Here is a 26937-nt window from a genome sequence, read left to right as displayed (position 1 = left end):
TGCTTGTTTAAAATACTTATTTAAAGTGAGTGGCAGTCCCCAGTCTGTGTGGATGGGTCACTTGCAAGCCTGGTGGCTTTCCGGGTAAGATGGAAGTGGTAGATGTCTGAGAGGATGGTGATGATGATGATGATGATGAAAAGCCTTTATTTGTCACATACACTTTTACATGCAGTGAAATTGGACACCCCTTCTTCCAGGACTCTTCCTAGAGGTGGCCGGCTATCTAAGCTGAGTGATCAGGGGAGAAGAGCCTTAGTCATGGAGGTGATCAATAACCTGATGGTCACTCGGTCTGAGCTCCAGTGTTCTTCTGTGGAGAAAGGAGAACCTTACAGAAGGACAAGCATCTGTGCAGCAATCCACCAATCAGGCCTTTATGGTAGAGTGGCCAGCTGGAAGCCACTTCCCGCCTGGAATTTGCCAAAAGGCATCTGAAGGACTCTCAGACCATAAGAAACTAAATCCTCTGGTCTGATGAGACTAAAATTGAACTTTTTGGAGTGAATGCCAGGCATTACGTTTGGAGAAAACCAGGCACCGCTCATTAGCAGGCTAATACTATCACTACAGTGAAGCATGGTGGTGGCACTGTGGGGGTGTTTTTCAGCAGCAGGAACTGGAAGACTCGTCAGGATAGAGGGAAAGATGAATGCAGCAATGTACAGAGACATCCTGAATGAAAACCTGCTTCTGAGTGCTCTTGACCTCAGACTGGGGCGATGGTTCATCTTCCAGCAGGACAATGACCCAAAGCACACCACCAAAATATCAATGGAGTGGCTTCACAACAACTCGGTGAATGTCCTTGAGTGGCCCAGCCAGAGCCCAAACCTAAATCCTATTGATCATCTTTGGAGAGATCTGAAAATGGCTCTACATCGTCGCTTACCATCCAACCTGATGGAGCTTGAGAAGCACTGCAAAGAAGAATGGGCAAAAATTCCCAAAGAAGGGTGTGCCAAGCTTGTGGCATCATATTCAAAAAGACTTGAGGCTGTATTTGCTGCCAAAGGTGCATCAACAAAGTATTTAGCAAAGGCTGTGAATCCTGATGTACATGTGATTTTTCAGGTTTTTTATTTGTAATAAATTTGCAACAATTTCAAAAATCTTTTTTCACATTGTCATTATGGGGTATTGTGTGTGTAAAATCTTGAGGAAATAAATTTATTTAATCCATTTTGGAATAAGGCTGTAACGTAAAAAAAATGTGGAAAAAGTGAAGCAGTAGGAATACTCCATCAGATGCACTGTACATGAAAAGAAAACAATTGAAGTTATGTGTAATAAAGAGAAACTGGAGCACTCAGTGGAAACCCACGCAAACCTGGGGAGAACATGCAAACTCCACAAAGAAACGTCAACTGGACCAGCCAGGACTCGAACCAGCAACCTACTTGCTGTGAAGCGACAGCGCTAATCACTGAGCCACCATGCCACCCCTCTTAATTTATTTATAATACACTTAAGAAATTATTACAATAACTATAAGATATTAACAATGTGATTGATGTGGTTTGGAACTGGTAATCATTGAGCACGCTGCACATATTAGACCTGTATGAACATACATAATTCATCTCAAACATGAATGAATGTGCAGCATTTTCTAATATTTTCTACACAATTCAAGGTCTAAATAAATATGATAAAACGATGACTTTGACTTTATTTTTACTTTGACTTTTGCAGTTTTTGAACGGCATTGTATAGCCAGAATATATGAATCCTAAAAATCACAGTAAACATTCCAGTCAATTACAGATTAAACCGATTTCGACAACTTGAAAGAAACGCATGCTCTCAGACACTCAATGTAGTCATTTATTTAATACAACTTGTTAAATGTACAATCACACTTAGATTTGGTATAAATTAATGTTGGTTAACTTGGAGACGTCAAGGTGCCAGTGTTCACAATTCCAAATGGTCCACACCTAACAAGCTTCAAAAGACAAAATCTCTATCTGATGATATGTGCACTCTATACAATGTGCTTCTTTGCACTTTCAATCAAAAATATTGCATTAGTAATATATACAAACCCATAATAAAAACAGCTAACAAGAGTTCCAGATGAAGTGGACGCATCTTTTTAAAACAAGTTTAAATCACCATGATAACATGAAGATAAAGGCATCACATTGGCCTATGAGTATATGGAGAAGTCCCAGAAGAGGAAAGAACCCCCTCAATAATATTCTAGCAGTCCACTCACTAGTGGTGGACATCTTCGGGATGGTTTGAAAGGCTGGCAGGTGGTTCCTGAAGCAGGTCTGAACAGGACTCAGCATGAGCAGTTCCCGCAGCCCTTCACACTGTTCATGATCTCCTCCTGCAGCTTCTTGCGCTCCTCTTCTTTCTGCGACACGCGCTCGGGCACAGGCTCGGGCTTGCTTCCCCTGCTCAGAATTCGGCTGTTTTGTGTATTCCACAGGTTGGCATACAGGCTGCCTGGTGTGTCCAGAAGAGTTTGATGATTTCCACGCTCTGCCACCTTCCCCTGAGTCACACAGATGAGAGGAATGAGGAGGAGTTGGATGAGAAAAGACAGGTAGAAAGGAAGGAAATCTACATCATGCTGTCATAAAATGAAGTAATGGAGTTGTCTTTCACAGATTTTCAGCTAGTTACAGTATACCTCTTTTTTCACACATAAAGCTGCTTGGAATTAGCGGTGTACTATAATATCCATAATACATTAAAGATACATATGAACCACCTACCAATCAGTGTTGGGCATGTTAATTAAAGGAATTTTATTTACTAGTTAATTCTCACAAATATTAATGGACTAGTAATTTAATTAAATCATAATATATGAAAGAAATTGCCTGGAAAACTGCTATTTTCCAGGCAACTGCTATTTGTAAAAAAATTACAAACGGAGAGCAGATTTTTTCAACACATTTCTAAACATAATAGTTTTAATAACTCATTTCTTATAACTGATTTATTTTATCTTTTCCATGACAGTAAATAATGTTTTACTAGATTTTTTTCAAGACATATCTATACAACTTTAAAGGCATTTAAAGGCTTAACTAGGTTAATTAGGCAGGTTAGGGTAATTGATGGTTTATTCTGTAGACTATCAAAAAAAAATGCTTAAAGGGGCTAATAATTTTGACCATAAAACGGTCTTTTAAAAAATTAAACACTGCTTTTATTCTAGCCGAAATAAAACAAATAAGACTTTCTCCAGAAGAAAAAATATTATCAGACATACTGTGAAAATGTCCTTGCTCTGTTAAACATGATTTGGGAAATATTTAAAAAAGAAAGAAAAAAGAAAAATCAAAGGGGGGCTAATAATAGACTTCAACTGTATATGAATTGTTCTGTAGCCAAACCCTCTAAATCCATCAGATCTCTTTCCTTGTAAATGAGCATTTTCTCTCAGGCTCCTATAATTAGGCTCAGAAGTTTCATTTTATATGTAATGAAAAGGTTAAAAGCAGCTAAATAAAATACCTTTTTTCATAAATGTCACTTTAGACATTTCTTTGGTTATTAATTCTTTGGTTATTAACAAATTAGATTTTCTTTTGCATCAAAACCAGCTAAATCCACTTGTGCTTTTTCCACCATTTGGGACAAGGCAGTGTATTTAGTTGAGAAATTAATAAAGACGCAATTAGAAATAATTTTTTCAAACATAAAACCCATTACACAAACCACCTAAAATCAAAAATATATCTGTCAAGTGAGTGGCGGTTCATTCTGCTGTGGTAAAGTAGGGAAAAAGCAGAAGGAAAATGAATAAATGAAATCTGTCAAGTCAATGCATTAATCAATAACATCAAAACTGACATTAATTAAATCTTAACAATCTGTTGTCATTTCTGAAATTTGGAATTTAGATTTAATACAAGTAAAGCAATGTAAACGTTGTAAACTAAGCTTGGTAGATTCAAATATTGTAGTTTAAAACATCATGAAACATCAATGTGCATCTGTGCCTTAATATAAAAAGCTTATCAGATGTATAGGTAATATGAAGTAGGCTAATATAAATGTATAGTTTTATACATTATATTTATCTTTTTTAAAATAGCTTACATTAACAGATAAATCACAAGGTGGGCCTACTGGGCAAAAGGGGATGTCCCTCAGACAATTTTATAAGCTGTCATTCATTCATTCTTACCATATTCAAGGTTTTGGTCTCTTTTTGGTCTCTTGTTTATCCTTTTAGCATCCATGTGGGATAAAAGAGCGGCATCTTAACTCTGTCTTTCGTGAAACGCAGTTGTTGTTTAATGTATAGTAAATCGGACTCATTCAACGTAGCATTGCTGCGCAAACAAATGTTATAATTGCATGCTACACTTTCAACTGTGCAGTGTGTTTTCTTTTTCTTTTAATACACAGTGTTTAGAGGTAAGGCACGTTTTCATTTGCCATTCACTGTCAGTTGGACAGGCTCATGCAGTTCATCAAACTCTATCTTTTAAAATCAAATGCGGAATAAAACGCTCTCCTAAAAGCTGGCGCTGCTACAGTGACAACATACAATTCGATTCGCGCCTTCTGAATGGTTCTCGGGATATAGCGGCTTTTGCTGTGAAAGGCAAGTGCCGTTTAGTATATATATATGTATATATGTATATGTATATATGTATATTTGTATATATATATATATCTAAAAATTTTAAATATTAAATTATTAATTTCTATAATACTCTCTCTCTCACTGTATGACCAAACTCCTGGTTACATTCATGGCAAGCTGATGATATGGAAATGTGATTGTAAAGTCCTTTTTCAAAATACTGACATCATTGACATCTATTATTGATTATTTCCGTGTGTCAAAAAAATACAAAACTAGTTTTAGCTGCTTTAAAAGCAGTGGCTCTGTCTACCCCTTTGAAAGCGTCCTCCGCATTTTAAGCCAATCATCATTAGTTATGTGGTTGTCCCACCCCTACATACACACACCAATCATTTATCAGTTATGTGCCGACAGAGTTGACAAAGTCAGGCGAAACTGTATCAGTGAGGCCAATTGCAAATTCTATATAAATTATGTAACGCTGCATTTTATTGTCAGTAATGGTGTTGTAACAGGGGAAGAAGTAATTTATACGATTGCTCATTACTTAAAAAGTAATTTCGCTTATTTAAAATGTTGTTATTCCCATTCCCGCTGGCACAATGCAGTGTGATCAGAATTAAATAAAATTGAAAAATTATATAATTTATTTAACTGTCAGATTATTCTCAGTGAGGCATCAAAGTGGCACAGTGGGTAGCACGATCGCCTCACAGCAAGAAGGTCACAGGTTCGCGCCCTGGCTGGGTCAGTTGGCATTTCTGTGTGGAGTTTGCATATTCTCCCCACATTCGCGTGGGTTTCTTCCGGGTGCTCCGGTTTCCCGCACAGTCCAAAGACATGCGGTATAGGTGAATTGAATACGCTAAATTGGCCATAGAGTATGTGTGTGAATGCAAGAGTGTATGGGCGTTTCCCAGTGTTGGGTTGTGGCTGGAAGGGCATCCACTGCATAAAACATATGCTGGATAAGTTGGCAGTTTATTCCGCTGTGCAGACCCCTAATTAAAGGGACAGGGCCGAAAAGAAAATGAATAAATGAATTAAGCTCAGTTCCTCCAACACTGACTTAGGAATATAAATAATATTACCCGTGACTCTCGACTTCTGTTTTTTACAATAAAAAAAAGCAGAATATTAAAACATAATCTAAAACTGCTCTTTAAAGCATTAATATCAATAAAAATGTAAAATTTTTTAAGTTTTCCACAATTGCTATAAGAAATGCTCAACTCACTTGAGTGTTTTGGCGACAAAATGTCAGTTACAGTTCTATAGTAGTAAATAATAATTTTGAATTCAGAAACATCCACAGTATTTGACTTCCTATTATTGGTGTATTATCAAGTGTAGTTTTCTTTTTCATACAGTATGTTCTACCCTATATAATGCTATATATTTGCTGATAACCATTTAATTATACACCTTCAGGCTTGTAGGCCTTTTACAATGAAGAAAAACAAATATGTTATTATTAACAAAAATCCATACTATAATTAAAACATTTTGCTCTGTAGCTTATTATAAACTAGGTGTATTTTACATCAAAAACATGGAATTACTATTTTTGACACAGATTTAATAGCTCCGGTTTCCCTCACGTCCAAAGACATGTGGTATAGGTGAACTGGAGGAGCTAAAATGGCCTCCTTTAGTGTATGAGTGCGTGTGTGAGTGCATATATGGGTGTTTCCCAGTACTGCATTGTGGCTGGAAGGGCATCCGCCGTGTCAAACATATGCCGGAATAGTCGGCGGTTCATTCCACTGTGGTGACGCATGACAATCAGGGACTAAGCCGAAGGAAAATGAATTAATCAATGAATGATTTACCAATATGAATGTAATTATGAATATTAATCTTTAACCTTCAGTAAGCAACAGTAATTAATTATATGAGAGAAATATCAAACTAAACTCCACAGTTTTAACTAAACTGCATTTAAGTTGTTTAAAATAAATAATATGTTGTTTAGTTTAAGCATTTTTGTGCATGTCTCTCATTTACTGTAATTACATGGATTATATCAGCCAATAAACCAGATTAATTCCTCAATAACGGCACTAATAAACACTGCTGCCTGCCAGCTGCAATCACTAATAAAAAAAATTCTATATCATATCAACCCTACTTGAAATATATAGCATCATTCCTTCAACGCTGGGTCTCATTTGAGTTTATGTTTCTCTGATTAAATTCCTGTGTGTGAAGTCCATTTCATGCTTATATCCCATTCCTTTTTTAGTAACCTTGAGCGCAGAGTAATAAATATGAGATTCAGGGCTCCACAGTTCAAGCAGTTCACTGGCGTTTGCAACTAAAATTGTTGTGGGTAAACTTTGAAATGTATTTAGGAGGCTTTTTCATAATTTTATGAGTTTTTAAAATCTGGGTCTGGAAAGCAGGAATAGAGGTACGGCTTAAAGTAGTTATTAAATGTAACTTAATAAAGTGTGTTGCTTTTTCAAAACCATAGCAGAGATGTTCGCTCAGAGCAAGCACTTAGGCCAAAACACTGCTTACGATTGACTGTTGATAAATTATACAAATGTTTGATTATGCAATTCTTATAGTAATCTGTTGAAGGGCTGTCAAATGCTAATTAGCAAATGGGACCGAACGGAGAGAATGTCCTATTGTGTGTGGATGAATTTGTTAGCCAGTTAGTTTGCTCACAACTACACTATTAGCCATGATATTTACAATATAACTTACAACATCAGACACTAGTTTATCTCAGTGTGGTGTGATTCTGTGTATGTACAGTTGAAGTCAGAATTATTAGCCCCCAATTAACCCCCCCCCCCTGCTTAATTCTTTTTATTATTAATATAAACTATTAATATCAACAGATTAAAACTATTTTAAATAAAATGAGTGCTTACTTAAACTAAAAAATAAATGTAGAGAAACAAATATACTTTTAGAATAGAATTTCTTTAAATTAATGAAGTCACAAACAAACTAAATCAAATATAAAATTGAATTCTTCTTTTAATAATATATACAAAAACATATATATACATATACATATACATATATATGCATATATATATATATATATATGCATATATATATATATATATATATGCATATATATATATATATATATATATATATATATATATATATATATATATATATATATATATATATATATATATATATTACACCGTAAGCATCTTTATTTACTTTGGTTTACCAGGCTTTTCTTTTCATTTGCAAAAAACATTTTTATTTGCAAAAATGAAGAAAAAGAAACTGCTATATGTATATATATGTATATATGTATATGTGTATATATGTATATGTGTATATATGTATATGTGTATATATATATAATATATATATAATATATATATATATATATATATATATATATATATATATATATATATATATATAGTTGCTATGATTATTCCATGACTAAATGAAGCAGTTTCTTTTTCTTCATTTTTGCAAATGAAAATGAAAATGTTTTTTGCAAATGAAAATAAAAGCCTGGTAAACCAAAGTAAATAAAGATGGTTACGGTGTAATGTTTTGAACCCAGAGCAATCATTTAACTTTCAATGACACTCGTTAAGAGCATGCAGGGTTAACATCATTTTTTCCCCACCAGAGAATGTTTTAAGTGAGAATAGAACTGACACACAACAACATTCTGATGAACGAACATACAAAAAACAAAACCCAAAGCGTTTATGTAGGTTTAGCCTTGGGATTGTTTCAGAAGGCCAGAGGGTATTATTCAGCATTTAAGCTGGGTTTCCTTTATCGATGCCTTGATATTCACCAGCATGCCTGGTGCCTGTAGCCACTGTGCAGCTGCATCCAAATTGGAAGAAGCGGGCAAAACAAGAGATTTAGGGCCACGGAGGGGCACTGACAGAAAGAGAGCGTGTGTATATTTGAGAAAGGTCTACGGAGAGCTGAGACACAGAGCAGGGATGCAGCAGTGTGGGTGTACACATGCAGCACTGGCTCTTAAAAGGCTGCCAACAACAAAGCAGAGTATGAAATGAGCTTGCACAATGACAAGTCGATGTGTCTCCCGGCTGTTCGCTAGTCACTTGCATCAATTACGACGCCACTTTTGCCAAGCAAGACTCAAATGTGGATAGTATTTTTAGCGGATGTCTCATTTGGATAGCGTGCAATTATGACCCATTTTTGATACTGCTGGGCAAACACAGCCTTTCACTACAACATTTGCTTGTGTTCTATGCACCCGAGGTTGATTTAAAATGCTTTTTTCTTTTTGGACTGCAGCAGCATCACACGCTCCACCCCCCACCCGCATCCAGATTGAAAAGGTCTCCACACATGGGAGACAAACAAAGGTGTCGCTGAGCACTGGGCAAAAGGTATTTCCACTGTTAATGAGCTAAAAATCTCCAGGCCCAGCCCCCGCACATGGCCCTCTTGTCTTACTCAGCTGAAGACACTGTGAGCCTGCTCTTTGTGCTTATGAGGGAGCTGCGCTGGGCCATCAACTGAAGAATGCATCAAATAGCATTATCTCTACTGCACAAAAAGGGAAGGCTACATTTGATGCATTGAATGCTGGCACCAAGCTAACTTAAAAGAGAAAGAGGATAAAAATCATCTCAATTTAAGCCCTAGCACTTTCTTTGTGATTGTATTATATATTACATTTGTTAGCTACACTGTAAAAAATGGTGATTTCAACGGTAAAAAAAAACTTTAAAAATGCTACAGTAAAAATCCGTAACCTGATTAACAGTATGTTTCCCTAATATATACTGCGAATAACCATAAATTGACTTTTCACTGCATGGCACATCACTTTTTATGCTTTTTGTTGACATTTCTATGGATCTTTTTAGATGTTTCCCTATCAGTTATGTACATTAGATATTTATGTTACATCTAATGGTGATAAACAATGTTTAATTCATGACTTTAATATTATGTGTGTTACCGTACTGGTGTTTAGTAGCTGTTTGAACGACACTGAGCACCTTCTATACACTGATACACTTTTCTGCTTGTGGGAGAAGTTGTTTGTGATGAGCATTGGTTCATTATGTAACTTTCTCATCACCACCTGCATATGGCTGTGTCTATCTGTGTAACAAAAGATAGGTAGAAGTTGGTTATTCAAAATACAGAAATATTACCTCTATAAATTAACAAAATACGGTAGTTTACTGTAAAAATGACAAATTACTTTTACAATTTGTACCGTATTTTTAGCGGTAAAGTACTGGCAACCACAGCTGTCGTTTTTTTACCGTAAATTTTACGGATGTATTTTTTACAGTGTTGTGAATCATTAAAAAGGTAATTTTTTTCATTAGTTTATTTAGTTAACTCTTGTTTAGTTAAATCAAGTTGCAAACATATTGGTGGTATGACTAAATCATCTATATTATTACATCAACAAAGCTGCCATGAAATTGAAATGAACAATTCCTATTATAAATGAAATATTTTAGTATTTATGACAAAAGAATTCTGTAAAATGAAACATCTAACATTTGAAGTTGGAATTATTAGCTTCCCTGAATAAATAGCCCCCTGTTTATTTTTTCCCCAATTTCTGTTTAACGGAGAGAAGATTTACATTTCTAAACATAATAGCATTAATAACTTATGTCTAAACAGCAATTTATCTTAGTCATGATGACAGTACATAATATTTGACTAGATATTTTTCAAGACACTTCTATACAGCTTAAAGTGACATTTAAAGGCTTAACTAGGTTAATTAGGTTAACTAGGCAGGTTAGGGTAATAAGGCAATTTATTGTATTATGGTGGTTTGTTATGTAGACTATCAAAAAAAATGTAGCTTAAAGGGGCTAATAATTTTGACCTTAAAGTTTTTTATTTTTTTATTAAAAATTGTTTTTATTCCAGCCGAAATAAAACAAATAAGACTTTCTCCAGAAGAAAAAATATTATCTGACATGCTGTGAAAATTTCCTTGCTCTGTTAAACATAATTTGGGAAAAATTTAAAAAAGAAAAAAAATTAAAAGGGTGCTAATAATTCTGACTTCAACTGTATATAACGGTAATTATTTTTTTCAAAAAGCTAAAGAGCAACAAATGCAGAAAAAAGCGAGAGATATGGCTTGATCTATGGCTTGCATGTACATTTTGCACATCACTCAGGAGAATGGCTTTCCAGATCTGTTGACTAGCATGTTTCTCACATTTTATTTTAATTTTAAAGCAAGTATTTCAGCCTAGACTCAGTGTACAATTTTGTGAAATATTGTGAAAATACGTTGCTCCAGGTATGTTTTGTTGCATGTTTCAGATGACAAATCCACTAGAGGGCACTGTCTATATTTTTGCAAATGGGAAGTATGTAACTTAAAAGTGCAGTAGCTGATCTGCCTGAATTCTAAATGGTTAGCATAATATCTTTGAAACACAATCCCTCCCCAAAGGAGTCCAAAGCCACACCTCCTGAAATCACAAACACGCACATTAAAGATGACAGAAGACAACACACTAGATTTGCCAGTTACAAAACTTTATAGTACTTTATAATGCTACAATTCTGAATGAAAAACTGTATTACATCTATCCAGGGCTTAATAGGGTATATGCTGAGCTAGTGTTTTTCCCATACTGATAAACTTCCGGTGACCTGATATTGTAAGTTTTTTTTCCATTTTATACGGTTCCTTTTACAGCATCGATGTTGTAATGTGATTACAATACAATCAATTAAATAGACTTTGGCATTCATTTAGTTGCCCAAGCATAAAATGAGACAAAAAGCCTTTACTCGCACGCGCCCGTCAGAATTAGCAGGTTGGCGCAGAAGCTCCATTGAATATAATGGGGTAAAATAAATGTTCATATTTTAGAGATATGGCAGGGACAAATGTCATTTAATGCAGTGCTTCTTGTACAATCTGAGACCCACTTTATATTGGATTTCACTCAGCCAGTGGAGATAGCTGATTTTTAAAGAAAACAGACCTTAAACGTGCCGATTTTGCATTGGCATACACTTCACCGGAAACGATTAACCCAGGTTACTGACAAATGAAAAGTCCTATAAGCATACTTCAGCATATACCCTATTAGTGCTGGAACACGCCGGATCTGGCACGTCTGTAATCTGATCCGGCACCTCATTTTACCGATCCCTCTCCTCAAACGCCCTCCTCCCCTATCCGCTGTTCACTTTCTTCCGTGATTCCCCAACTCTCTTTACTTTCTTAAGCGACAACCCCGTGTTCTTCACGTCACACAACACCCCTCTGCCATCCAACATCAACCCCCTGTAAACTGTGAGAAGGACTTCTCAATCATGAACAGGGCAATAAGTACTTTTTACAACAGCATTTGCTGCTTTAAGCAAATTTTAACAGTTAATGTATTTGCAGCTCAAGACCAATTATGAAAATATATATATATATATATTTTTAGCTTGTACGGTTGTACAGTACAAATAATTGTTCAGTTATTTACTGCTGTCACTAAAAGAAACATAACACCATGACTCCTTGTGTCGGAGTCACACCGCACCGCACCCCCAATCCCCCCAAAACTGTAAACCTAGGGTAACTGTAAACACCGGTTTCTGATGATTAATGCAATTAAAATTGCAATTAAACTGAATTAAATTATCAATCATATTCAGTGATCTAAATGTTTTTGTCCTAAACTTTTACATGTGCTTATGACTGATAATAATTATACAAATGAATTGCAGTGGGTGCCAACAGCTTGGTGACTGGTGGTATTAAACTTTACAGCACAATCAAATCTGTATCCAATTTATTTGCCCAGCATGACTTGAATTCAAGTAAGACAATTTTTTTCTGGAAAATACTGCAACATAATCCTATTTCAAATACTTCATTTCTGAAATCTGACTAAATATAACAAGTTCATTTCCTGCACTGTAAACTGTGAGGTACTGTATATAGACATTTTGAAGACTAGAACACAAATTGTTAGAAAAAAGCAGAAGCACCAAACTCATTAAATGGGAACCTTCTGTGCAGAAATGTACTGATGTTGCTCCGAAAAGACATGAGAGATAATGCCATGTCAATGAAAAACTCACCCAAATCCACCCATTTCAAGGGCAACTTTGGAGGATGCAGCCATTATTTAAAAAGCTTTTTCACCGACCGACTGAATCTCATCAGTAGAACAATGTACAAGGCCATGTGGGCAGTGAGAGCAGCAACAGCTTTCTTTATTGAAATTAAAGAAAGAGAAGTTCAAAAACGAGAATACTTTGTCCGCTGTGTGAACTTCATGAAAACTTGAAGCAACACTGATCACAACATCTGTTTGCATGTGGACGAAAGCACCACAGTATACGAAGATTGAATAAAACATTATTGAATAAATACATTAATTAAAAAAATTGTCTAGAGATCTAAAGTCCATCGCAGAGTACGTCAATTGTGTGCCTCGTGCGTTTGGATATAACAGTTTTATGAGCACACTTCCGTTATTATTGCTCATTTATTAGTTTTCTGGAAATTAGAATTGAATTTAGAAATAGTTTTAAAACAAATCTTTGCACTTAACAAACAAAATTAAATATTTAGGCTAATGGATGTCTTCTGTGGAGTGTACAACACCGTCTCCTTATCCACAAAAGAGAGAAAGTGAAAGTACAGGCCGATTGGAGGAGGCTCATTCTTTACCCTTGTGCTGCAGATGCTCTGTTTAACTGTTTTCTCGATAGTGAAGCATTCAGTTTTTCTACTTACAAAGTCCACCATGTAAATAGCAAATGCACCATGGAGCGATGCAACTGACTCTTAAAGGGAATGAGAGATGAGACTGGTTTATTCTCAAAAGACCCCCATAGCTCATTTCCCGTGGCGCAGAGCATATTTTTCCATCCTTAAAATAGCAAAAGTGGATTCAGATGTGCCCTTAATGCTTTTGTGCCATGCGCTTTAGACTTTGTGAATAGATTGTTAAAATAGAGCCCACAGTGTGTGCATTTTACTTTAATATATAGAGGAATTACCAACCTACATCACACATGACGTCATCCAGGTTCCCGGTTGCAATAGTTGCAATAGTAAACATGTTGTGTGGTACAGTAGGATGCTAAATTCGAAAATAGAAAATTCTATTTTGCCAAGGTCCAAAATTAAAAAAACTTAACTTTTACCATACACCACACTGCTTTAAATGCCAATAGCAGATGTCTTTGGCTAAAAGGAAGCTGAATGAAGTGAGGACCTAATTAGAAATGCTCAACTCTGCAGTTCTAATTTTATATCAGGTACAGTAAGTTCACGCTATGCTGAATCATACACATTACTCGTTTTTGATTGCAGCAATGACTTCAGCAAAAACAATTAAATATGGTTAATTAAACTGCAGACACTGAATGCTAAGAATGAAACAAGAAAATCTAAGTTCACACACCCTGCCATACAGGTGCAGTTTGCTGTCTGAATGTAGTTTTTCTTGTTGATGATTACCCAGGCCTTGTACAGTTCCGTCTTCTTTCCTTGTCTTTGGCTAGGCAGAACCTCGTTTTTAGCACTACAAAGTTTTTTAATCTGGTAATTATGGAGCATTAATTCTTGCACATGACCACACAGAACAAAATTATTGGCATCCAAAGACTTGTAGGCCTTTAACTTCTCTCTTGTAAAATCACTTAGAGTTTCAATGAGATAGTTATATATTTCGGGCTGGATGCTTGGTCATTTCGTCATATGCAATATCCATTTGGAGGGTGCTATCGCAATTGGACCTGTCAGATGAATGCCGCTCACTTTAACGTTAATTTTGCAGAATAACTGTGCTTATCACTGGGTGACAAGCTGTTATAATATGCTGAAAGCATTATGTAAATAATATGTATAATATGTGATCAATATAACTTATTTCTAAGACACAACAAACTCTGTACTGTATGAGATGTCATTCACTCACTGTAAATGCTAGCGCTCCTGGTTTTTTCTGCAACCTTGCTGCACGCGGATCCTGAATGTTTACAAACATTGTAATTCGTCTATACTGCTTAATATATATACCTTAATATATACTGCTGTAAGGACATCTGTCTTCTTTTATAATTGTACTGGTACACGGTTGTGGTGATAAAGATGGTAAAATTGCTGTAATTCATTACAAACATGCACTGTTTTAAAAACGTTTTAAGCTTGTAAAACTCATTCTTGATCACATTTGATGATGATTGATGATCACAGTGAGCTGAAAAGATTTTTTAATCCTAGTTGCTTTGCGCACATCATGTTGTGGATATGATTACTATGGAGACATGTCAATACACGGCTGTCAATCAATTCAGTGGGCTGGGAAACCGCACTTCTACATCACGTTGCAGTGGCCCTAAAATGAGAGGGATTTAGATCCTATATTAACGTTAGGAAATTCAAAAAAAGAGACTTACTGTGTTTCTATCACTCCAATATGACTGTAGACAAACTATATCTACACACAGTTCTGCCCAAACAGCTTACAAAAGATGATTTTCATCATAGGTGCCCTTAAAGACTATTTTATGCCACTTATTATATAATGCCAGAATGACAATATAATAACATCACAAGCAAGTACACTCTTCCAAAGAACACATAATATTTTATTCTTAAAAATATTAAATTTAATTATAGTCATTTTAACAATTTAATAATTAGGCATTTGACTCAGAATGTGAAAAAGCATATCCTAAATAAATATTAATAATTGTTAGCAAAAAAATGAAAAAGTAACAGAGGCTGCGATATCTGCAACCAGATCTATTTTCAGTTGTCAGACACCCACATGAAAATATACTAAAGTAATTTTGTGTTTCTTAACCATACTGACACCTTCAATAGAGATCGAGATGTTGCTAGAATTAGGTTTTATATATGGACGATATATATATATATATATATATATATATATATTGCATTACCAAAAATGATTGAGGTCATGTCCATGTGTTGTGCGATAAGTCGATATATTGATTATTGTGACAGGCCTAACTACAGGTTATCATAAATGTTGCAATGTAGCCTTCCCTTTTGCTCTTTCAATAGCAGAACTTCTATGTCTACATTTAATCTCTGTTATTATGAAACCCTTCACAAACAATCCAATCACTGGGTTCACTGTATGAATGGCACAAATAATGTTACTGTCTGCGCATCATCTGCAATAGTTTCTAAATTACAAAAAAAGTATTTAATTCCTTGAGAGTTTTTGTCTTGTTTCTAGTCCAAATATCTATAAATTCTGAAATCAAGAAGCATTCCCTAGACACGCAAAAATACGGTCTTGTTTTCAGGAATAATATCAGAATTAAGCGAGTTTTTCCTTAAAAATAAGCAAAATAATCTGCCAATGGGGCAAGCATAATAATCTTACCTACAAGCAAAAACAAGTTTATTTTGTTTACCTCATAGGCAGGTTATTTTACTTGAAAATGCTTCTTGATATAAGACTCTTTAGTTAAGATATTTGGCGTAGAAACAACACAGAAACTAAGAAATGCATTTTTTTGCAGTGTATTGTAATATTTAATTGATTCTAATTGATGGTAGCCCATTGGCTAGTTCCTATAATGCAAATGAGCACCTACACTCACTGGCCACTTTATTAGGTACACCTTATTAGTACCAAACTAGACCCCCTTTTGCCTTCAGAGCTGTCTTAATACTTCATGGCATAGATTCAACAAGATACTGGGGATATTTCTCAGAGATTTTGGCTCATATTGACATAATAGCATCACGCAGTTGCTGCAGATTTGTCGGCTTCACATCCATGATGCGAATCTCCCATTCCACCACATCCCAAAGGTGATCTATTGGATTGAGCTCTGGTGACTTTGGAGGCCATTTGAGTACAGTGAACTCATTGTCATGTTCAAGAAACCAGACTGAGATGATTCGAGCTTTATGACATGGTGCATTATCCTGCTGGAAGTAGCCATCAGAAGATGGGTACACGGTGATCATAAAGGGATGGACATGGTCAACAATTCTCAGGCTGTGGCGTTGACATGATGCTCAATTGGTACTAATGGGCCCAAAGTGTGCTAATAAAATATACCCTACACCATTACACCACCACTAGCAGTCTGAACCATTGATACAAGGCAGGATAGATCCATGCTTTCATGTTGTTCATGCCAAATTCTGACCCTACCATCCGAATGTCGCAGTAGAAACCGAGACCCATCAGACCAGGCAACGTTTTTCCAATCCTCTATTGTCCAATTTTGGTGAACCTGTGTGAATTGTAGCCTCAGTTTCCTGTTCTTAACTGACAGGAGTTGCACCCGGTGTGATCTTCTGCTGCTGTAGCCCATCTGCCTCAAGGTTGGATGTGTTGTGCGTTCAGAGATGCTCTTCTGCAAACCTCGATTGTAACAAGTGATTATTTGAAGTACTGTTGCCTTTCCATCAGCTCAAATCCAACTGAACTGCCGCTCACTGGATATTTTCTCTTTTTTTTTGACCATTCTCTGTAAACCCTAGACAAAATCCCAGTAGATCATCAATTTCTGAAATAGTAAGACCAGCCCATCTGGCATCAACAACCATGCCACAGTCACTTAAATAACCTTTCTTCCCTATTCTGATGCTCAGTTTGAACTGCAGTAGATCGTCTTGACCACGTCTACATGCCTAAATGCATTGAGTTTTTGCCATGTGATTGGCTGATTAAAAATGCGTGTTAACAAGCAGTTGGATAGGTTTACCTAATAAAGTGGCCACTGAGTCAATACTAACATTTTATCAGCAGTAATTCTGGTGCCTCTGTCATAGTACACTATACGCAACATACATTTACATCAAATATTAACCCAGTGGCCGCGTTACACTAATGAGACACGGCACTTATTCATAATGTCATAAGTATGTTAGTTGGATGTGCTTTCAAGTTATGCCAGTTAAACATTTAATTTGCACACTGCTACACACTTTGTTCTCCCTAGCATGTACACCTGAAACATGCGCACACACTACAAAGCGCATCAAACCCTGTCTCATTACAGAAATAAGTTATCTTTCATGTTTGATCATGCTAAAACTGTCAAAACCACACTAGATTTACTTATAAACATAGTGGGTTATGTCTAAAGCGAACACTTAAGAGAAAAATGCATGCGTGATGATGTGTGATGGGCTTAAAGTGACAGCAAACTAACAGACAAAACACATTGCTGCTTGTCATTAAGGGATAATTCAAGCAGAAATCTTAATTCCATCAATATTTGATCACTCTGATGATGTCCCAAAATCTGTATTTAAAACTCAAAATATGATGTTTTGTAGAATGTGGGTGATGCAACAGTTGCTGGCTGTTTATAGTAGGAAAAAATACTCAGGAAGCAGTCATTCCAGCAACTGTTGGGTTACCCATATTGGTCGAAATAACTGATGTTTAGCAAAAGAAACTCATTCAGCTTTGGAAAAAAAAAAAGTGTTGGCGATGAAAACAATTTGTCACAATCCAAATTAAGACTTTAAGACCTTTATAACTGAATTAAAATGTAATACTCTACATTAGAGTGACTCTACAATTTCGACAAAAAGTAAATATCAATATATTTGTTGCCATTTTTGTTATTAATATATTCATTATTTTTAATGTACTAAAACTAATGATCTTAAATAGGCTAACAAGTTCAACAATAAATAAACCAAATAAGACAAAACTAGCTAAACTAATCATTTAATAGTCCTCAAAGATAGAATCAAATCTCAGATTCTATAATATATAAGCCATAAAGGGCAAAGATGAAAACAACGTTAACTGTAAATTAACTGAATATGCATGAATGCAAAAGCCACAATATCCAGATTATGTGTATTTTACATTCATTATTTTATTTTAAATAGTGTCTCTGGTTTCAGTTTATTATGTAGAAGTGACCTCACACACACATACATCTAAACGTGCATGTTTCATGGACAAACACACCTTTTAAACTTGACAAAATCTCTCGATGTCTGAAAATTACTGGCTGCTGTGTCTTTAATATGGTGTAAAGATTATTATGCATTATTGAAACATCAAGGAGAACACAGCAAAGAAATATCACTTATTAAATTAAAGCTACTTTAATTATTAATTTTAGCAACATAAGGGCAATTATAAGCAAAAGACCCCTAGTCTTTACGGTGTTTTATGGAATATCTTAAACTGAGCAGTAGCTATGTTTTTTCTTTCCCCATTTATTTATTTATTGGCAGATGTACTCGTGCGTGATGCGTGAAAACTAGTGTTATGACAGCGGCACACCATCTTGCAAACTCCACCTCTCTTTCCACTCCGCCCTAGCTGGCTCACTTTGGCCCAAGGTATTTGGCGAGCCGAAAAAAAGTCAGCCGCTGGCCCAGAGAAAGCCCTGCTTTGGCCCGATCAGGCCCCAGAAGTGACTATGGAAACACGACTGGCCGTGGCTCACACTGGTTCGCTCGCTTTAGGCACGACAGTAGAAATGCGACTATTGAGTCAACATTTTCTTCAGTGTACTAATGAATTATTAAAATACAAATTCATACTTGTGAATATTAGTTAATGCACTGTGAGCAAACATGAACTTATAATACACACTAATGTTTATTCTTTGTTCATGTCATCGTATTAACGAACATTAATTAATACAACCTTATTGTAAAGTGTGACCATATTATATTATATTATATTATATTATATTATATTATATTATATTATATTATATTATTTTATATTATATGTAAGAAATGACTTTTGCTTCACAACCTTTTTGACAACACAAGCAGCATGAATCGTTTAATTGAGACACATGCAAGCTTCTGTTTCTTGTTGGCTTTATCTCATTCAAGACATTTTCTCCACTCACACAATCAACTGTGTGCTGATCTTTTTAGAAATGGGGACATACAGTTGATGCACAACAGCATTGATTCTACAAGCAAAAGCTAATAAATGTCAGCACCAATTTCATATCATATCACATTTCATATCATCAGTATTGGGGGTAATGCATCATAAGTAACGCATGTTATGTAATAATATTACTTTTCCAAAGTAACGATTAATATTACTCATTACTTTTAAAAATAAGTAATATTATTTGAGTTACTTTTAAATAAATGTAATGCAAGTTACTTTTTACTTTGCTTAATTGGCTTTAAAAAACATATTGCGAAATAAAAATTACCTGAGTCAGGTTGAATCACACACTCAATGAGAGAGCGTGCTGCGAGGGAACAGTCGGCTCGCACTCAACATCAGGTCTCTTTTTTTCACAGCAGATGAGTCAGTGTACTGTTCTAGTAACTGAATATCTTAGGATATAGGTTTATTTCGAGTTAGAGGGAGTATCCGGTATGTTAGTACTTACTGAAGAGGCAAACTGTTGCACGACAGTTTAATGATTTATTTAATGAACTGATTCGACCGGTTCACTCGGAAAATCTGGTTAAAACAAACGTTTGAGTCTGCGACAATAGCCTTGTGGTTAGTGCGTCGACACATGGCACCTAGGTGTTCACGGCGACCTGAGTTTGATTTCCGGCTCGAGGTCCTTTGCCGACCCTTCCTCTATCTCTGCCCCCAATACTTTCCTGTCTCTAAATCTCCACTGTCTTATTACAATAAAGGTGAAAACCCCTAAAAAAAAACAAACAAAAAAAAAAAAAACGATTGATTCGCAAATCGCCCGTCTTCGCTACAGTCAGAAACAATGGCAGGCCGGAGACTTACATTTTTGCAATGGATTCTTGTTATTTTGAACTCAAAGAAAATATGTGGATTGTTGTGAAGTGTAGATTATGTGTGAGTAAAACTCTTGACAACTGCAAGAAACATGACATTGAAAAAAACAACTAGATGCGAAGCACTATACCCGCACTCCACCTTCAGCTAAACATCATATGATTGACATCAGTTCACGTTCTCCAGGTAAAACAATTAATTCGACTAAACTAAAAAAATGTTATTGCTTTTATTGTTGAGGAGATGCAGCCACTGTCTTACATTACTGTAGAAACGACTACGTTTTGTAAAATAGTAAGATTTTCTCTCTTTTGGGAAATGATTTACACATTTGTTAAAGCCACGTGAAGAAATTTATTCAATGTATAAAGCTCAAAGATTTATTTTGATTTGGGGATGTTTTTTTGGGGGGGACTAAGCAGAAGGAAAATGAATGAATGAAATCTGTCAAGTGCATTAATCAATAACATTAAAACTGACATTAATTAAATCTTAACAATCTGTTGTCATTTCTGATATTTGGGATTTGGATTTAATGTAAGTAGAGCAATGTAAACAAGCTTGTTAGATTCAAATAATGTACTGTAAAAACATTGTGAAACATCAATATCTGTGCCCTGTCCATTACTAAAAAAATAATATAATTTATTGAATATAAATAATGTATAATTTTATACATTATATTTATCTTTTAAAACATAGCTTGCATTAGCAAAAAAAAAAAAAACACAAGGTAAGGCCTACTGTGCAAAAAAGAGGATGTCTCTCAGAAGCTGTCATTTATTGATCCTCACTATACTCAAGATCTTGGTCTCTTTTACATCTCTTGTTTATCCTCATAGCATCCATGCGGGGTAAAAGAATGGCATCTTAACTTCGTCTTTCGTGAAATGGAGTTGCTGTTTAATGTACTGTAGCTATAGTAAATCGAACTCATTCAAAGTAGCGCCGCTGCGCAAACAAACGTTATGAATGCATGCTACACTTCCAACTCTACATTGTGTTTTCTTTTTCTTATAATGCAGTTTTAAGGTAAGGGACTTTTCATTTGCCATTCACTGACAGTCGGACAGGCTCATGCAGTTCATCAAACTCAGTCTTTTGAAATCAAAAATGGAATAAAAGCTCAACTTATAAAAGCCGACGTATCAGGGTGCTGCTACATTGAAAACATACGATTCGATTCGTGCTTCTGAATGGTTCTCGGGATATAGCAGCTTTTGCTTTGAAAGGCAGGTGGCGTATAGCGGCTTTTGCAAACAAACTGTTTTTTTCTGAATGCGCTGACACTGTGATTTAGATGATTTTAAACAAAACTATTTTGAATTTACTTAACTAATAACATAAAACATTCAAATGTAGCAACCATTACATGCTGTCATTAATCTGTATATACAGCATGTGTAGCTCTGTGCTCAGAAAGTTCTCAAAATAAAATTTTATCCTACATTTTTTAAAGTACAATGAAGGTGTGGGTTATATAGGTGGCTGTTAAATGCAGCGCTTCTAGATAAAAAAAGATAAAAACACCTGCAAGTTCTGAAAAAGATCAAACCACAGCCAGGTAAGGAAAAGTAACGCAAAAGTAACTCAAAAGTAATACAACACATTATTTTCCATAAAAAAAGTAACCAAGAAAAAACTTGAGTAACTCAATATTGTAATGCACTACTTTCAAAAGTAACTTTCCCCAACACTGCATATCATATCATATCATATCATATCATATCATATCTTATCATATCATATATCACATCACATATTATATCATATGATATGCATATCATATCATTCATTCATTTATTCATTAATTCATTTTATTTTCGCCTTAGTCCCTTTATTAATCTGGGGTCGCCACAGCAGAATTAACCACCAACTTATCCAGCATATGTTTTTATACATCCAGCTGCAACCCATCACTGGGAAACAACCCTACACACTCATTCACACACATACAGTACACTACAGACAATTTTAGCTTACCCAATTCACCTATATCACATGTCTTTGGACTTGTGGGGAAAACCGGAGCACGCGGAGGAAACCCACGCGAACACAGGGAGAACATGCAAACTCCACACAGAAATGCCAACTGACCCAGCCGAGGCTTGAACCAGCGACCTTTTGCTGTGAGGTGACAGCACTACCTACTGCGCCACTGCGTCACCCCATATCATCATATATAATATAAGCCATTACTTGAGGCTCAAATTGTAGTTAAGTGTTGAATGCATTGAAAATGTAAATATAAATGTTACTAGTTGTAGTTTTTTAGATATAATGTGCTGTTTTAGCAATAGAAGAGATGAGAATTATGCATCGGCTTCTTAAACATGATTTCTGGATGTTTCACCACCTGTCACATATGTTTGGAGGTTTAAGCAAAGTTTACCTGATTTAGTACAATAATCTCATCTGCATCCACAATGGTGGACAGCCGGTGTGCAATAAAGACAGATGTTCTGTCCTTCACCATTTCCTTCATGGAAGTCAGGATATTCTGGGAACAAAACCAAAGATCATGAAGTTTTGCTTCTCTGTCGTCCTTACTCCTCTAAATGAGTCTCTCACATAAAAAAAAAGCTTTGCTGATGTATTTAAGACATTTCATTAAGAATCTGCCTGCTTCATGAAAGCAACACGCCCCTGCAATAACAACAATTTATATGACTGACAGGATTTATATGAAGCTCTTCTGACAATAAGTTACATTACACCACTGAAGAAAGCCAAAAGAGCAAACACTTCCTTGACTATAATTAGGTATAAAGCCTGAATAAAATGAAAAGCGCAGTGTAAATATCAAATGAAAAGGTTTCTCGAAACATCATTTGGGAGAACGAATGTATTCTCTTCAGTATGTGTTTCTGTTTGAGTTGCTGGTTGAAGGTGCACTGCTAAGAACCTGCTAAGGTAAATAAATAAACAGTTCAGTATTATTTTTCTGAGCTTAAATTTCTTTGTTATTGCTACTAATTATTAAAACTAAAAATACAAGAATTACTTACTAAATATATACAATGCGCCAAATTACAGACATGACTTTGTCAACACACTATACACTAATAAATTGAGTGTTGGTAGTTTATTAAAATCAGAATAAATATATAAATAAATAAATTAAAAAGATCTGCCTCTTCTTAATGGTTTAAATGGCTCTTTTCACAAAGATTTTTGCTTTGAAACTTTAAATAGGCCATTAACAAAAAAAAAATATTTGACTAGAGCTCAAACCAACAGCTTTTGTGTATTCATTTGTATAGAATAGGAATCTATTAATGTATTGATAAAGTCCAAGGCTCCTACCTCTTCAGTGACTGAGTCTAGTGAAGATGTGGCCTCATCATAAAGCAAAATGGGAGGGTTCTTAAGAATTGCCCGTGCAATGGCCACGCGTTGCTTTTCTCCGCCTGTAACAAGAAAAACATGCACTAAAATGGCAAAAAGAAAACATTCTATTCCTCTAAAGCAGTGGTTCTCAAAGTGATGGGCTTAAGTTCTTGCGACCAGTACCTTCTTTTAATTCCACGCTCCAGACTCAAGTGTAGTCATTGTGCCTTCTCAGTAATCGGGTCTCGCCTTTGGAATGATTTGTCAGTTGAGATCAGGATAATATATTTGTTTTTAAAAGTGCCATATACTGCATTGGTTTAATAAGTTATATTGTTCTCTGATATCTAAATAGTAGGTTTATGGCTTCGGTAAGTAAAAAAAACCTTGTCGCTCGTAGTGAGAATAAGACGCACACAGTCTCTCACACACACACACGCACACGCACACGCACACGCACACGCACACACACACGCACACACACGCACACACACACGCACACACACACGCACACACACACGCACACACACACGCACACACACACACACACACAGAGCATGATTTATGCTGAACATGGACAAATATAAACCCAAACAGTGTAATGTTAACCAATCTTGCTCATCAAATCTGTTGTGGATAACGGCTAAAATATTGTTAAACTTGAGAGAAGAGAGTGATAGTGATGTATTTTATAGCTATAGTCAAAAAAACACACACCCAGGAATTAATATCAACCTCTGCATGCACAGATGACAGTTGAGCTGAATGATTTGACATGATTCAGTAGTCTACACGCGTTTATTGAAATATAAGCATCAAATTTTACAATAAGCATGATAGATTAACAGAAGTTGTAAATCTTGTATTTTGCATCCTGAGGTGAGTTTGAAACATGTCTCGTGTTGTCATTGCCCAGTAACACACAGAAAATGATTTGGCGCTCTCATTTTCAAAATAAAAATCCCACATAGTAAGTGAAATACACACTTAAAATATATACAGGATGAAAAATGATCACTGTTGTGTCACTAGAAAGCTCTTGGCTTATCAAAAGCAGACTGAGGCATGCATATTAATGATCTCAGAGCTTTTTATGATTTTAGAGCTGCATATGAGTCATGTTCTCTTGATGACGTGACTGCTCCTCGGGTCTGGATGAATGACCTAAAGTAGGCCTACATGCAAATGCAGAGGGCATGTCTACATAGTAGGTCTCAGCACAATTTGTTTTGACTTCTGATTGGCCCGTTGTCCACCAGTATTTTAGACTTATGGAATTTACATGTAAAAGAATAAACAACGGTGTCTGAGGCTCACAGCATCACCATTTCCATACACTAATGTTTTGTTATTCTAATATGCCTTTGTATACCCAGATTTTTAAAATAGGGCACCTTTAATAACTATCTAAATGAAATAAGACAAAACGTTAAGTTGTCTTTCATGCTGTATTTTTTATGCTGTATTTAGTTAATCAAAAAAGCATACATTTTTTAAAAAGATTTAAGCGGAGGGGCCACATTTTTAATAGGATTAAAGCGTAGTGTGACCAAGAACGTTTGAGAACCACTGCTTTAAGTAAATGTACTCTTCACAGATATTCACGTCCTTTTACATAACATTGCATAGACAAAGGCTAAAGTTTGTACCTGAGAGCTTTAAGCCTCGTTCTCCGACCTGTGTGTCATATCTATGAGGCATTTTGAGAATGGCCTCATGGATTCCAGCAAGTCTGGCCACACGGTAAACGTCCTCTGCTGTGGCATTGATGTTGCCATACATCAGATTGTAAAATATGGTATTGTGGAAAAGCACAGCATCCTGGAACGATACATACATTTCTCAGAACACTCCATAATGCATAAATCTATTCTTTTTTTTTATCACAGACTCAAATTAAGTCTGATTATGGTTCCCATGGTACCTGCCTGCTAGTTCATATTAGAGATATGTATTTTTAAAATAAGAAAATAAAATGTTGCTATGTAGATGTAATGTGTGATAATTGCATCTGATCAGAACAAATGCTCACCTGCGGTACAACCCCCACAGCTTTCCTCAAGCTCTCCAAACCAACTTCACGAATGTTCTGACCTGCGATATAGATGTTGCCCTGCTGTGGCTCATAGAATCGAAACAGCAATCTGACAATTGTGCTCTTCCTAGGAAATACAAAAGTAAAACATAGTTAATGTCAGTATTGTAAGCAACAAAACAACATACGGTCCAAACTGGATTAAAACGGTCTTTTCTATTCTTGTACGTGTATTTCAAACAAAGCTTGAGAAGGTGAAATCCAAGGTCATCAGCCTGAGGTCTAAATACTAAAATAAATATTAAATGAGCAGTTTTATGAGAGAGACTTGTTATCAGGGAACAGAATGGGATGTAAAACAAGGTTACAGGTTTAGTCTAATTAAGACATCAATCCACACAGGACAGTTTTACATTTGTTTCATTTGTGTCATCATGGCTGAGAGACAGTCACTGTATTAGAAACATTAACACAGCAGCAATAACTAGATGTATGTGATTGAATGCAAATGTAGAGTGGGGAATTACCTAAGAGTGGTACAGTTCAGTACAGTACAGTATGATACGGTTCAATACAGATCACCCTGATCAGACATGCATTTCCACTAGGGCTGGGCCGATAAACGATATTATAACGAATCACGATAAAAACTATTGTATATGCACAAATATATTAGTATCTATCTAAATATATAAGGTATCCTACAGAAAATATTTATTTCAAAGTGCACTCATTTATGCTGTGCACTGCACATGCATGTATTTTCAAAAATATTAAATAGATGTTACTTCTCTGGGATATTTTAAAATGAAAACTTTAACCAGGTTAAGAAACCCACATTACTCCAAAGTAAGTAAACACACATTTCATCAGAAGTCAGGACCTTTCTCTAAAGCTTGCAAAAATATGGAAATTCCAATATTTTTGAGCTGGATTGCACTACAGACATGCATTATAGAAGTTTATTGTCAATATATGAAATAAAGCAAGATGAACTTTTGTTATAATGCTGGGTTCACATCAAACACGAACCACCACTTCACTCGCTCAAGAGCACTCGTGGTAATCACCGGGATGCTTTTGTCCTCATGTGAATTTTCATCCTGAGTTTGAAAACTTGAACTAGGACAGAAGATCTGACTAAAGCAATTTCTGTGTGTTTGCAGCTAACATGTTGCAGATTTAGATTCATTCACACCACCCAGACTGCACTGATTACACACAATCTACTAGCATGAATACTTGAATTTGCATTTTGTGTGAATTATATGCTCCCGCAGGTCTCGTAAAATGATATAGCAGGCCAGATT

The 26937-nt window shown here is 35.6% G+C and overlaps 1 protein-coding gene across 1 annotated transcript in view; it reads right to left on the bottom strand.

Annotated features, from left to right (window-relative positions):
* Positions 1 to 1814: 1814 nt before the first annotated feature.
* Positions 1815 to 26937, bottom strand: part of abcb7 (ATP-binding cassette, sub-family B (MDR/TAP), member 7) — a 78954-nt gene continuing 53831 nt past the window's right edge. The window contains exons 12-16 of the mRNA XM_056472403.1: positions 25625 to 25754; positions 25242 to 25413; positions 23569 to 23672; positions 22655 to 22762; positions 1815 to 2506 (exon numbers count right to left, since the gene is read on the bottom strand). Of these exons, the coding sequence (XP_056328378.1) occupies positions 2291 to 2506; positions 22655 to 22762; positions 23569 to 23672; positions 25242 to 25413; positions 25625 to 25754 (730 nt within the window). The 3' untranslated portion in view covers positions 1815 to 2290. The remainder of the gene's footprint in view (positions 2507 to 22654; positions 22763 to 23568; positions 23673 to 25241; positions 25414 to 25624; positions 25755 to 26937) is intronic.

The sequence above is a fragment of the Danio aesculapii genome, chromosome 14, assembly GCF_903798145.1.
Source record: "Danio aesculapii chromosome 14, fDanAes4.1, whole genome shotgun sequence".
NCBI lineage: Eukaryota > Metazoa > Chordata > Actinopteri > Cypriniformes > Danionidae > Danio > Danio aesculapii.
Note: the sequence above shows the minus strand (reverse complement) of the source record. Positions and strands in the feature narration are given on the sequence as shown.